The sequence below is a fragment of the Exophiala bonariae genome (assembly GCF_035927105.1).
Source record: "Exophiala bonariae strain CCFEE 5792 chromosome Unknown scaffold_28, whole genome shotgun sequence".
Taxonomy (NCBI): domain Eukaryota; kingdom Fungi; phylum Ascomycota; class Eurotiomycetes; order Chaetothyriales; family Herpotrichiellaceae; genus Exophiala; species Exophiala bonariae.
The window spans coordinates 128,509-141,253 of record NW_027042503.1 but is presented as its reverse complement, the minus strand read 5'-3'; the positions used below and the strand labels follow the sequence as shown (position 1 = coordinate 141,253).

Sequence of the window (12,745 nt, the reverse complement as noted above, 5' to 3'; positions counted from 1 at the left end):
GCAGTCTCCATCTGTTCCCTCCTTTGCTCTTTCTGTAAACATCGCAGTGGTATATCATCATGCGACGGACGTTAAAAGTCATGAACATACACGTAGCCGCCACTAGAGATGTGATGGGTGGCAAAGATGCTCTCAAGTTCTTTAGCCGTAATTTGTTGGTGCCACAAATAACAACCAAATAAAAAAACATTTAATCCTTCCACATCCTTGCCCAAGAGTGCCCCCCACACCACCCATGACTAAACCATGCAATCGCCTACCAGACCCGGACATGCTCGTAGTGACCATCGTTCAGCGTCGCTAGAAGTTCAGTTGAAACCTTTCTCGTATCCGCTCCCCATAATAGTAGAATAACAACGGACTTGGCGCGATCAGGACTCCCACAAATCCAAAGCAACTGATTCCCCAACCATACCCAAGCTTCTCAAACAACATGGGCGAGAACAAAGGCACAATCCCGCCAATCAAGCTTCGAAGAACCGATCCTCCTGCAATGGCGGACGCTGCGTATTCCGAGAACGAGTCGATGTAGTAATTCTGTACCGTGTTGATGATGAGCACTTGGCCTATACCATAAAAGAACGTCGCTGCGATGCACGCCGCCCAATGAACCCGGTATTCGACCAGCCAGGCAAAAGATATCAGGCCCGCAGGGATCAACACGCTTCCAGGAAATATGGCCAATGGTAAGCGAAACTCGGGTTTGGAGATACCATCATTTCTCTTCGTCAACTCGTTGAAAATGGTATCAATTCGAGGCACAAGGCCCCGAACAGCGACCAGAAACCCCAGTCCAGGACCCAGATACAAGAGCCCGACTTGTTCCGAATTCAGATTGTACGGCGACTCGGAAAAGATACTCTGCATGTTGGTATAGATGCTGTAAGTTGTCCCAAATATCAGCGCTTGATACAGACTCATCGTGAGGACGATCGGCTGGGCGAATATCACAAACGGTCTTTTCATGCTATGTCGGAGTTTGGTGGTGAGTGGACGCAGGTCTTCACCGTCATAACGATACTTGCTACCTTCATCGGACCCTTCTTCAAGCTCTCGTTTTCGCTTCCCAAGGAGGACTGGCACATAGGTTTCTTGGAGGAAGAAATAACCCACCGCAGTATTGAGCGCACAGACAATGGTCAAGATCTATCATATGAGCATATTAGCAAGACGTATTCCAATCGCAGGTCACGATACTCACCCAGTATATCCAACGCCAATTCAATCTCGACACGATAATGCCACCAAAAAGGGGTCCCAAGGTAGGGCCCAAAAGAGGCCCGAGTAGATACCAGCCATACACGCCCGCTCGCTGAGACGGCAAATACATATCGTTGATAGTACCACCACCATTGGCAATCCCAACACTACCAAAGAACCCAGCAATCGTGCGTAGAGCAATCAGCGCCGCGATATTCGGGCTCAACGCCGACGCGGCCTGCAGCAGCGAGAAGACGGCAAAACAGCAAATGTACAACAACCGCCGTCCAAACGTCTCGCTGAGCGGCGCCAGAACCAGGGGCCCGAGCCCCAGACAGATGACGAATCCCGTCGTCGTGGCGATCACCGACTGTTCGCTGGTGTCGAGGTCCTCGGCGATCTGCGATATCCCTGGCGTGAACATGGAGCTCGCCAGAGGGCTGAGCACCGCCATCAATGCGACGATCGCCACGTTGGTCATCTTCCGCCTCTCCTTCCATGCTCGCGGATCCCCGTCGTCGCCGTCTGGGAACTGCACTTGTATCGTATCTTGCGTGTCGTGACTTTTCACCGACACTGCATCTCCATCTGGGTGGAGCAGAGGTGTCTCTTCGTCATGTGCGTTCAGTGGAGGCATTGCTGGGGCGGACGACAGTGACAACGCAGTATGCCTGTTTGAAATATCTTACAGTATTCGATTTGCGATTGAGGAAATATAATAATCACATTTTGGTACACACCTGGGCAGTAACTCCCAACGCCTGTCGACCACGGGAAGGAAAATGTATGACGAGGGTATTTGTGGTGAATAGTCGGGTATGTCGTCAACGGAATAGCCTTCCGTGCCCCACGAATATAATTTGAATTATATTCCACACGGGCCGAATCTCAGAACATGCTTTCATTTTCTCAGGAATGGTGAATGTACATACTATCTTTTGGAGGGCCTAGACATGGCAATCTGGTCGACAAACCGCATTATTATACATTTCTCAATATTCACAGCTTTTGTATTATACATAGTGGTGCTCTTTCGCAATGGGCTGGTCATTCAGGTCCTAATGTCGCATGTACGGCCAGAATATGCCTCCACAGCTCGAAACTTGACAGCTGAGTTCCTATGTTTCGTACAGTCAACATTCAGTTACGCTTTCGAAGTCCGCGCCGAAGCCCCTGAACCATGCGCCCAAGGCCTGCATCATTGCACCGTCCATACAGCCCACAAGTGTCACATCGTACCGGTCTCTTTCTGCATTTCTGGTGCCACACCCAAACACACAGGCTGATGTGAGAGATAACAAGTATACACATGACAATGAAGAGAGGCGATTGACCCGGACACATTTTCGTCATAATCGTGCCGAGTCTTGCCGCAAGATCTTTCTGCGTCATGTTGGCTAACTGTGAACTTTCGAGATCCACACCGCGTAAAGCGAAAGTGCTTTACTGCTTGATAACGTCCCCAGCTGGTTGGTGGGCTTCTTGGATCGATAGCTGGAAATACGTAGAGGGTTGGAGGTGCCTTCGGAGGGACGTATCGCCAGGGCGGTTTGGCCAAGAGAACAATTTTTGAGAGACTTCAGTAGAGGTTGTCTCGGGCCAGGGCAGGGAGCTTGGGAGTAGTCGAGCGTACAAACACTGACCACAAGAGTAATAAATACTCATAATGGTGAAGCCAAAGAAACCCAGAGTGATGGCTGCAGCTTCATGAGGTTGGCACCCTGGTCTGCTGTAGCCTGGAGTCTCCTTGTGAGGCCCAGGATTCTGAGATCTGATCGCGCAGCCGCCACGTGCCCTTAATCATTGCTTGCTGGGGACTCCGGCACAAACTTTTGATCGTGCTGCTCACTGGCTTTTGTCACCAGATGCCGGTTCGCTCGTTTCTTTCCTAGCCAGCATCATTGCCATGGCCTCTTCAAACTCTGCCTCTGCCTCTTTCTCTGTCCTGCCTTCACCCTTCAACCTGCGCCTTACTTCTGACATACTCCGCACATCATAATACCACATGGTACCACCAGCCGCGGTCAATGCAACGCTGGCGACATTGATCGTAGCAAGGTTCAATGCCTCTAGGGCTTCTAGAGTACCATTGATCTTCTTTGCCTGTTCAGCTTGGGCTTCCGGACTGTTGCCATAAAACAGAGGATTGGTAAATCTTTTCCTAAGAAATGCGCGTCGCGTGATGAGCAGAGAAAATCCGAGAAAGACAAGACCGGCGCCGAATATTACTTTGGGCTTGTGAGGCTGGTCGCGCTGGACAATTTGCTGAGATGTAGGATTTTGCTCCGACTGTGTTTGTGCTAATATGGGGGAGGGTGTTTCCAGTTTCGAGACTGGCTCTTCCAGCAGACGCTTCTGTTCGGTTGCTGGCTGGGGTGAAGCAGGACTGGAGGCGGTCTGAGAAACGGTGAACCAAGAAGTGAGCCACGACATGGTGAGGATGTGCTGCTACAGTAGGTGCAATGCACAAAAAGGTAGTTATCTCCTCGTTCTCACAAATATTGAACAACTGCGATTGGGACTTCTGGGAAAATCCGAGGTCTGGCTACGGACGAGCGTTATATTTCATCGCGCAAAAGCTACTGTAGGTTATAGGGCGATAAGGTGCAAGACTGAACGCCCGGTACCGAGCCTGAGGGAGCTCTTATGGTCAAGGAGACATCCCGCTAGAACTTGAAGCCGAGGGGTGCCCAAATGGCCTCGACCATCCCCAACATAGGAATCTCATACCGTGACATGGCTTCGTAGCCCATTTTGATAATGTCTTCATTGAGTTATCCAAGTGTTGAGAACATCAGAGTCCATTTACACACCTCGCCTGCTATCCGTGCACATGAGTATTTTTCGGAGCACTTGGTACGTACCGATGGCAGGTCTCACCCACCACAAGCGACATTGATCAACGTCCAACTATCCACATTCCTGCAAACAATCTGAGAGCGGATCGCTTCTTGATCCGCATCAAAAGTCTTGTCTCATACCCCGAAGCTCTTTACATCCGAAGAAAGTGGCTGCCCAGGATGCAGATTTTCCTCTTATGGCCTCAATAGACCCCCAAAATGGCAAAATCCAGTCGATTTCATGACCCAGCAATTCCCAAGTATCGGATGCAGTTTGGGTACTTGTTCAAATTAGCGGCAATGCCATCGCCTGATCAACCCGCCTGTCAAATTGGCATGAGCCTGTTCCATTGGTTTGCAACTGGTGGTTTTTTGGTACCGATATCTTGACCCTGCTAAAAGCCTAGTCTGGCCGTTACGCTACCTGAACTCTAACACTCTGCTCCACTTGGTCCACGTTTGCACGCCCTCGTTATCTCGTAGACCTGACATGTCCAGCTGACATGTGCTTTCGGCACACATTGCTCTGGATAGAACGGGTTGCTAGCCCAGCCGACTCCCAGGCCATTCTTTCCCATCTCTTCCTCGGATCAACTAGACGGGACACCTCACGAGCGCGCCGTGGGTTATTTAATTCCAAGTATCGATGCCAATGGTTGCTTGGAGGATACTGCACAATACTCTACAATTTAACGACACCTCAAGCCAGTCCAGACGATGGATATCAACCTCCGATTCTCCGAGGTAATAGGCATAGGTCTAGATTTTGATGGCTTCACAACTTCACAAGGAGGCCTAAGTTCTGTTGCACAGAATCATCTAGGACCCTCTTCTCGACTTGGAGAGTCTCAAGATACTCCTCGTACGAGTGACAAGTACACCTTTTAGCTGGGAGAACACGTGGCACGACAGATGTCCCACGTGCTATTGCCAACTACGAGTAGTCATGTCTAAGGTTTTTGAACTGACAGCCATCAATCATCCAGCGCCTCACTTTGAGATTGGGATTCATACCAAGCAGACCGGATCCTGGATGACAAGCTGACATACGCCCGGCCATGCACTATTCAAGCAGACAGAGCTCAACATCCTAGAGCGCCCACAGCAGCCTTTTCCAAGCCTTTCCGGTGTCTGGCCCTGGTATGGGTGGGATCTCAGCCTGCTTCATGCGAGGTGTACCGCCCTCGAGATCCTGGGGTAACAAGTATATCTCCTTTATCCTCACCAACTGCGATCGGATCCATTCCAATTGACCAGGCCGAATCTTGGATAGGAAATGAGTCGGAGGTGGTCCAATCTTCGTACGTGTCATCAACGGCGTGGACAAAAATCCGACCAAGGGAGTTATCAAAAACCACCCACCTATGGCTGCTGCTGCGCGCGAGTGGTCTTTCATCGTCATTTGGGTATGGTGGCCCATGGCGTCGACGTAGTTGGTAAGTCGCCTTAGCTCTGGGGGCACTGGCGGGTACTCGCAGCGTTCATGGGGAAGTGTCAGGACAGTGCGGTTTCCAAGGTGATATGGAATTGATGCGCAGAAACCGTCAATGATTGTTTGCGTCTGCTGATCGAGATATGCTTGTAGGTCTGGCTCCAGACGAAGTTGTCCCTGAGCCTCAGATTCTCGTTGGCATAATTCAATCATTCGGAGCAGGTTGAAGTGGGAGCTACGAGCTGCGTTGTGCACATGTGATACTTCGAGTGAGGAATAGACCTCAACCATATCCTTATAAACCCCGGCAGCGCGTATTGAAGGATGCACCTTCGAGATCGGAACCACAACTGGCTGCCATGATAGTGGCAGTGATGCTCGCCAAGCTTGGAGTTTTCGATCGAGTAGGAGTGCTTTCGCCATGATGAGCTGGTAGAAATCCAATGTGTTTATCCCAGCCGCCTTGGGGCCTGCTTCTGCATACACATTGAGTTCGGCAAGAGCAGCATTGACAAAATCTAATTGTGTAGCGGGCTGTTGCGTCTCATCCTCGTCTAGCATGTGGGGTTCCAACATGACCTTCTTGCAATGCTCCAGGGCGTAGCTGATATGCCGACTTCTTATCGCCGTATACATCCGCCTGGCTGTAGGATTCTCGAAGTTCTTCTTGCCTCGGTGTCGTAAAAGTGCAATTGCGCCTGTTTGGTGGGCACCACTATCGATGAAACCCGCAAATCGCTTGCGGAGACCATCGTAGAAGTCAAACATGAACACCGTTGCAAGGGTGTCATCATTTTTACTTTCAACTTCATCCTGAAGTGTTTCGGTCAGTTGGAGCATGGCTTGACCGTAGTATTTTCTTGCTAGATGCGAACCCGTCGTGCGCGAGAACCACATCTGCATGATTTCCAAAGCGATCGCATTGGTCGCTAGGGACAATGCGGAGCCCGCTGGAGCATTGGAGTAGAGGGGTAAAATGTGCTCGATGAAGATGTTCGTAGTCGGATCCCGGGGCACTGAGACATAGTTCCTGAAGAACCAGTAGATCGACTCAGTTTCGACGTTACGAGAGGGCACAATCATCAGAGACAGGTCATCCACCTTCGAGACATTGCAATCATCACCATCCGACTCAGGTGTTCTTTGGAAAGATGATCGGGTCAGCGTTCTCAATTCAAGGACATCGCTTGATGGTGAGCCACTTCCAGAGGAAGACTTGGCGGATGCCAGCTTCCTTTCGGTAGAAGCTGGGTTGTCGAGCTTGTGCACAGCATCAAACAAGTTTCGATACCCAGGGCACTGACGACCCCTTCTTGTACAATTTCCACATTGGGGTCGTGTCTCATCGCACTTTTCGCACCTGTTAGTTCAATCCTTGTGAGTACTGGTCAATATGGAGGCGACCACGTACCTTAACTCGCCGTTTACGACATGATTCGCATCCCTTACTAGGCCCTTTGTACACCATCGCCAGCCATCTAATCACTGATAGTGCTCACAAATGGGTCTTATGTTCTCGTGCAAGAAGATGAATCCACTTGCACTGGGATTCTTCCCAATTCGTCAGCGATGTACGTTGGAGAATTGATGTTTGCCACGGAGCAATTGCTGGCTGCAGTACAGTCGAAATGCTAGGTGGGCTTCATGGAGTGCGATATGAATGGAGCTATGAATTAAAGAAGGTTACTAGACCTTTTGATGTACAAATACTTGGTAGTTATGGATAAGGGATATTGTGTCTGCCTGGTTGATATTGGGCTACAGGGCTTTGGGAGTCCGTCCCTAATGGTTAGTCAGTCCTCCAGAGTGCGAGGTTGCCCCTTCTTCAGGTCTTGGTGCTTAGCTGTTATCGTGGCTGTGCAGATGTTCCACTCGATTTCGGCTGCCGGCGGCCTCACGTTTGTGTGAGTAGTTTAAGTACCTTAGTCAACGCCGCATCCATGTCAAACATTCCTAACACTTCAATCAACATCAGGACATGGTATCATCTACCTGAGTACCTAGGTAGGTACCGGGTCCGGTCGGTAGGATGCATCTACTGAATGCCAAGGTCCATCCCTCGGTCTTTTTACTTGCGACTAGCTTTCCTAAGGTAAGTAGCAATCGTTCCCAATCGATTCAAATATTGAACGCGATAGTTCTGTTCCTTAGCCCTAAGCTGTCCACATCAACTCACTAATAGGATCCTCCTGAACCATCAATGATGCAAAGCTGAATATGTGTCCTCCACCGAGGCTGCTCCAGGTGATCTCGATTCGCTCAATTTCACAATAAGACTTCATTGATCATACGATCGACTGCCCAAGGTGGACTGATTCAAAATGGAATTCAATTCAGCTACTATGAGTCATATGAGAAACCTACACCTATCTATAGGCTAATCGCGCTCCCTCTACCACGGAACTTGTTCACCCTTCTGATCCCAGAACTTTCCACCATGTGCTGATCTATCAGCCTTGTCGAAGAAGCTTACCAGTCCACCAACGCTTTCTTCGATGCTTACAGGGACATCAGCCGCTGTCAGGCCCGCCGATTCAGCCGCTCTTATGCCCATATCGGTGGTGACCCAGCCGGGCTGCATGGCAATCACAACTAGGCGATCTTCCTCGCGGTGAATCCGACTAGCTACCCAGTTGACGGCTGCCTTGGATGTGCCGTAGGCGAGCACTTCCAATGGAAAGTTGTCTTGCAGGGCATTGCTGCCGATACTTGAAGAAATGATGAAGAACTTCGGCTGTTGGGTGGAAGCAAGTAGCAAGGTTCGAGTTGCTTGGTACAAGAGAATCGGGCCTACGGTGTTGACCCGGAAGTGCTCTTCAATCAACTCGGACCTGGCTTCTTTCGCCGGACCATAGTGTTTGAGGATACCTGCATTGGCGACCACAATATCCAAGGTCTTGATGCCATGAGTCCGGGTGAGGTATTCCACGAGATTGACTGCAGATGATTTGTCGCCCGCATCATACTGACCCACAACGATCTTGCTACCCTGCGCGGTAGGGAGCGAGGTGAGGGCAAGTGCTTCAGGAGACTCTGGACCGTTTCGAATCGCAGCAACGGCGAGGGTGTTTGGACGAGATGCATAGGCTTCGAGCAACCCTTTGCCGATCCCGGCCTTTGCACCCGTTACCAGAACAGTTGTTTGGTAAGACATCGTGATATTGCGCGGTTGTTGATAATTGAGAAAGGCTGTTCGATCGTGAATAATGAGCTGAATTGCTGATATAAAACGTGAGTGTAGAATGAATGAGACGACTTTCTTGATCAAGTCCAGCGTCTCATTTTATATCTGAGACTGCGAGCTGGTGATTCTTGCAGCCTGGGCTGACCAAGCGTACATTCTGAGTGACAGTGCAGAGAGATCGCAACGAACGCAGCCAGAGTTCTACCTATGGTGTCTGTAAATCACTCGAGACCAGTATGATTAACGCCGATGACAAACTTGTGAGCCACTGTCTTCAAAATCACGACTCGACCTTCGGAAAGGATTACTATCTCTGCCATGGTATATAGTGATCAAGAGTAAGTACTTTTCGACGGCGCTTTTCCTATTGGTTGCTTCAGAAGTTTCCCGTTTCGGAGTTCACTTCAAATGTTTCCAGATCCGGTGTTTGCCCACTCCACGCTCTGCCATAAGTTGGGTCAAGGAGTTGCTGATAGCAGAGACGCGTATATTCTGTTGCTTTCGCATCCCCCTGGAATCTTCGTTATTAGTAACCTCCTTGCAGGTTTTCGCAAAGAGGCCACGACCATCTGACATATATCAGCATCTGAGGCGTCGAAGCGTATGGCCGTCCGCATTCGTAATGATTCCATCACAAGCCAGCGCAGCGCAGGGTATGCCAGGGCTAGAGTCCTGTGTTGGGATGAACGAGAATCTCACTCTTGCATCCTACTCTACTGAGCTCGATTCTTCTTGTACACCTAGTTCACCCTTTGCGCATGAGTTTTGAATCGTATCGCGCATCAGTTGTGTCAGCGCATGCCCTTGGTATAGACTAACCGTGTCAAATGAACGATGGTATCATGGTCTCCAGATCGACAATGGCTTTCCAGTCAAGGTTTGTCCTCACCAAATCATCGTCTGAGAGGTCTTGCTGCTTCCACAGAGTCTCAACGAGCATTCTCGTGACTGCTATGTTTCCAATACGCCTGTGCCGTTCCATTCCAGCAAAAGTTTCCAAGATTTGAAGTCGCTCTGCATCCTCTGTCACTTCGCACGCGACGACAAATAGCGGCCACGGGCTCGTGCATATTCCCAGTTGCGATATCAACATTAAAGCTGACTGGACCAAAGCTTTAATGGATGGATGCTTAGATGTCAGACGTTGGACATGATGGTGAAAGTATATCAAAGCGGCGATATGGTAAAAGTCGGCAGTCTGCTGAATACGGTGTCTGTCAATAATGGGAGAGGATGCCAGGTGATGATGGTCCTCCTTGACTTGGAGTACTTGAGAAAGATTGGCCAGGCGGAGTCTGACCGTCTCGATATACTCTTGACCAGGATTTGTATATGTTATACTGTTAATGCAAGCAACAAGCTCCATCAGCTCCTCCGAACAACCAAGAGATCCGATTATCTAGGTGCCAAAATCAGTGGGCGATTCCTGGAAGTTGCTCGCATCGGACAGTCACTCACAACAGTCTTGGGCTTTCCTGATTGCGGAATAGGATGAATGTCTCCATCAGCACGAGACGTAGAAAACTGGGATAGAACTTCGTGGTAAAGAAGCCAGCTTCGAAGAAAAGGTGACAGAATGGTCCTTCGATTGGACTTCTCCGCTATGCTTCTGGCTCCATGAAGATGCACAGCCCAATGACCGTCACTGGAATCGAACACTCCGTAGACGCAAAGCATCATACAAGCTGCCACTTGGGCACTCATCAAGTCAGATGTTTCGGCTCGCAAGGACAGCTTCAGGGAGTGCAACGCCCGAGCCTTGTATCGTAGTGCATCTTCCTGGTAGCCTAGGTGAAAGGCACAAAGGCCCAGAATCGCAGCCTTTAGACTTTGAGATGCATGAGAGTCATGTGCGATCGCCATTGGAATGATTTCATGGCGAAATCCATTTTCCGCATCGTCCAAAGTGGTGATAAATCTGGCCAACTTTGCCTCGTCTGATGAAAGGATTCAGTCAGTGCGTCATAAAATCGTGATGAGGCGCGAATTACAGTATGAAAGTAAGGCTTCTTCGCCGTCAGAAACCCTTCTCATCGGCAGTTGTTTGGCAAGGGGAGGTAAAGAAAGCTTGAGCATGACGCTCTCTCGTGTATGCGAGTGGACGAAGCAGTTGCTCAGCTGGACATCACGAACACCAGTATTGATCAAGTATATCGGCGAGAACTTTGATCGACGTGTGCAGCTGAGAGTCGACTCATCATGATTTGATGTAGTTCCGTGTTGAAACGGTTTGCGACGCCGGTCGATCTTGTCGGGCCAACTCAGCTTCAGCCCATAAGCCTCGCAGGTTCTGTTGGTACGAGTACAATTCTTGCAGGTAGGAATGGTCTTGTCGCAGCCAATTTTCCTTTCTAGACCCCCATCAGTGCCTACCTAAAGGGAAAGTCAGGAGGGAGGTCATCCTTACTCTTGCAGGTCCAGCAAGATACATTGGACTTTGACGAGGCCATCTCTCTGCTTGCGGATCGACGAAGGACGAGGCTTTGCCTACCATCTTGGTAGAATAGAACGCGAACTCAACATGTGGACATTCAGTCAGTCAACGAACGCGATTCTTGAAGCAGGAAGAAGGATAGTAAGCTGGTATCGATGCCAAGGCGCATTTTCCAGACGCACTAGACCAAGCTCAGTAAAAATAGGCACAAATTCTTTACCTAAACAATTAAGCCTATCAAGCTTTACACAAGTGTCCCGGGCCTTATCATAAGCTGCATTGTCAATCTGGCTGTCCCCAGGACTGCCGTCCGTCTTCCTATGTGCCTGTGGAAATCTTTTCACTTCTTCATGACTGTTATATGCTTGTCCTGCGATGGATTGACGAGAAGGCTGAGCAGATCAGGCCTTGCATAGTGTCCGACCGTGTCGATGAACGCCTTCGCCCTATCAATATCCCTCAAATCGATGTCTGCAACCAGAATTCCTTCTTCCCCATCTGTTAATGCCTTTGCGAGAGGCTTTCCGTCAGGCCCAAAAATCATCGAAAACCCACCACCAGGCTGTGCACATCGCTTAGTATGATTCAGTCGTGTGGATTTTGAACTTACCGTTTTAATCGGTGGTGCGGCAGTGAGATTATTCAACTCCAGATTTTGCTCCGTTAGGATCTGCGATGCGACGACCACAAAGGTCTGGCCCTCGATGGCCATGAATTGGCTCGCACGATAACTTGCTTCCCCAGTCTCATGATACTGCCATGCCAAGACAGCTGGGTCTGGCATAGAGAACTCGGCCGGCCAGCTTGCAATATGAATTTGCACTCCCTGTGCATATTCATAGTATCGTAGCAGTGGCTGCAGATGTTCCCAACAATTGAGCCCACCGACTTTGCCGAAAGGTGTGTCAATCACAGTCTTGAGTGACTCGGCTTGCCCTTCGCCCCAAAGTGTTCGCTCGACATGGGTAGGCTTGATTTTGCGTCGATGATGCACTATCTCTCCATCTCCAGAGATGAAAGATTGTCCCATGTACAAGCTAGCTCCATCTCGCTCACTGTAACCGAGCACAACAACCATCTTTGCCTCTTTTGCGGCCTGCTGAATTCTTTTCATCTCGGGAGAGTCGCGCAACAGCGAGTTAGCCATATACTTGTGCACCATTTCCGTGTTGTCGAGAACGCTTTTGGTCCATAGTGACCTTGTCGCGTCAGTATATTCAAGAACACATTTGGAAGGACAAACCAGGGGTACCCTGGGATCCAGACTTCTGGAAACCCGAGAACGTTGACTCCATCCTCCGCCGCCTGCTGGATTAAGGATATGGTCTTGTCCACACTTTTGCCAAGATCAAGCCAACCAGGCTCGGCTTGCACTGCTCCAACTCGGACTTTGGTCATTGTGTAGGTAGGAAGAAGAATCCAATGCTTGGAAGTAGTTGTGAAAGAGGAGGTTGATGACTTGAGACACCTACCTGCACCCTCACCTTGATATCAATGAAAACTAACTTTACAAGTCCCACCACTGATCGCAACTTATTGCAGAAACAAGTGATGAGCCGCGTAGTCGAATCTCATGGTCCCTGTGTCCATGAATGGGACTAAGGCTCGATGATCTTGGTTCAACACCCCCACATCTGAGTTTCTCGGTGGAGATT

At 49.7% G+C, this 12,745-nt stretch overlaps 6 protein-coding genes across 6 annotated transcripts; all 6 read right to left on the bottom strand.

Moving 5' to 3' along the window:
* Window positions 1-300: 300 nt before the first annotated feature.
* On the bottom strand, window positions 301-1,837 carry LTR84_007172 (uncharacterized protein; the record flags this gene model as incomplete). The annotated part of the gene is made up of 2 exons (XM_064850725.1): window positions 301-1,146; window positions 1,202-1,837. 2 exons carry the CDS (start codon window positions 1,835-1,837, stop codon window positions 301-303), a joined length of 1,482 nt encoding a protein of 493 aa, XP_064702391.1.
* A 1,208-nt stretch (window positions 1,838-3,045) lies between these two features.
* On the bottom strand, window positions 3,046-3,633 carry LTR84_007171 (uncharacterized protein; the record flags this gene model as incomplete). The annotated part of the gene is made up of 1 exon (XM_064850724.1): window positions 3,046-3,633. One exon carries the CDS (start codon window positions 3,631-3,633, stop codon window positions 3,046-3,048), a length of 588 nt encoding a protein of 195 aa, XP_064702390.1.
* A 1,497-nt stretch (window positions 3,634-5,130) lies between these two features.
* LTR84_007170 (uncharacterized protein) lies at window positions 5,131-6,905 on the bottom strand (the record flags this gene model as incomplete). The annotated part of the gene is made up of 2 exons (XM_064850723.1): window positions 5,131-6,784; window positions 6,901-6,905. The coding sequence occupies 2 exons, from the start codon at window positions 6,903-6,905 to the stop codon at window positions 5,131-5,133; spliced, it is 1,659 nt and encodes a 552-aa protein (XP_064702389.1).
* A 959-nt stretch (window positions 6,906-7,864) lies between these two features.
* LTR84_007169 (uncharacterized protein) lies at window positions 7,865-8,626 on the bottom strand (the record flags this gene model as incomplete). The annotated part of the gene is made up of 1 exon (XM_064850722.1): window positions 7,865-8,626. One exon carries the CDS (start codon window positions 8,624-8,626, stop codon window positions 7,865-7,867), a length of 762 nt encoding a protein of 253 aa, XP_064702388.1.
* An 853-nt stretch (window positions 8,627-9,479) lies between these two features.
* Window positions 9,480-11,150, bottom strand: LTR84_007168 (uncharacterized protein; the record flags this gene model as incomplete). The annotated part of the gene is made up of 4 exons (XM_064850721.1): window positions 9,480-10,055; window positions 10,115-10,593; window positions 10,648-11,029; window positions 11,064-11,150. 4 exons carry the CDS (start codon window positions 11,148-11,150, stop codon window positions 9,480-9,482), a joined length of 1,524 nt encoding a protein of 507 aa, XP_064702387.1.
* Window positions 11,151-11,430: 280 nt separating this feature from the next.
* On the bottom strand, window positions 11,431-12,488 carry LTR84_007167 (uncharacterized protein; the record flags this gene model as incomplete). The annotated part of the gene is made up of 3 exons (XM_064850720.1): window positions 11,431-11,652; window positions 11,701-12,289; window positions 12,343-12,488. The coding sequence occupies 3 exons, from the start codon at window positions 12,486-12,488 to the stop codon at window positions 11,431-11,433; spliced, it is 957 nt and encodes a 318-aa protein (XP_064702386.1).
* Window positions 12,489-12,745: the final 257 nt, after the last annotated feature.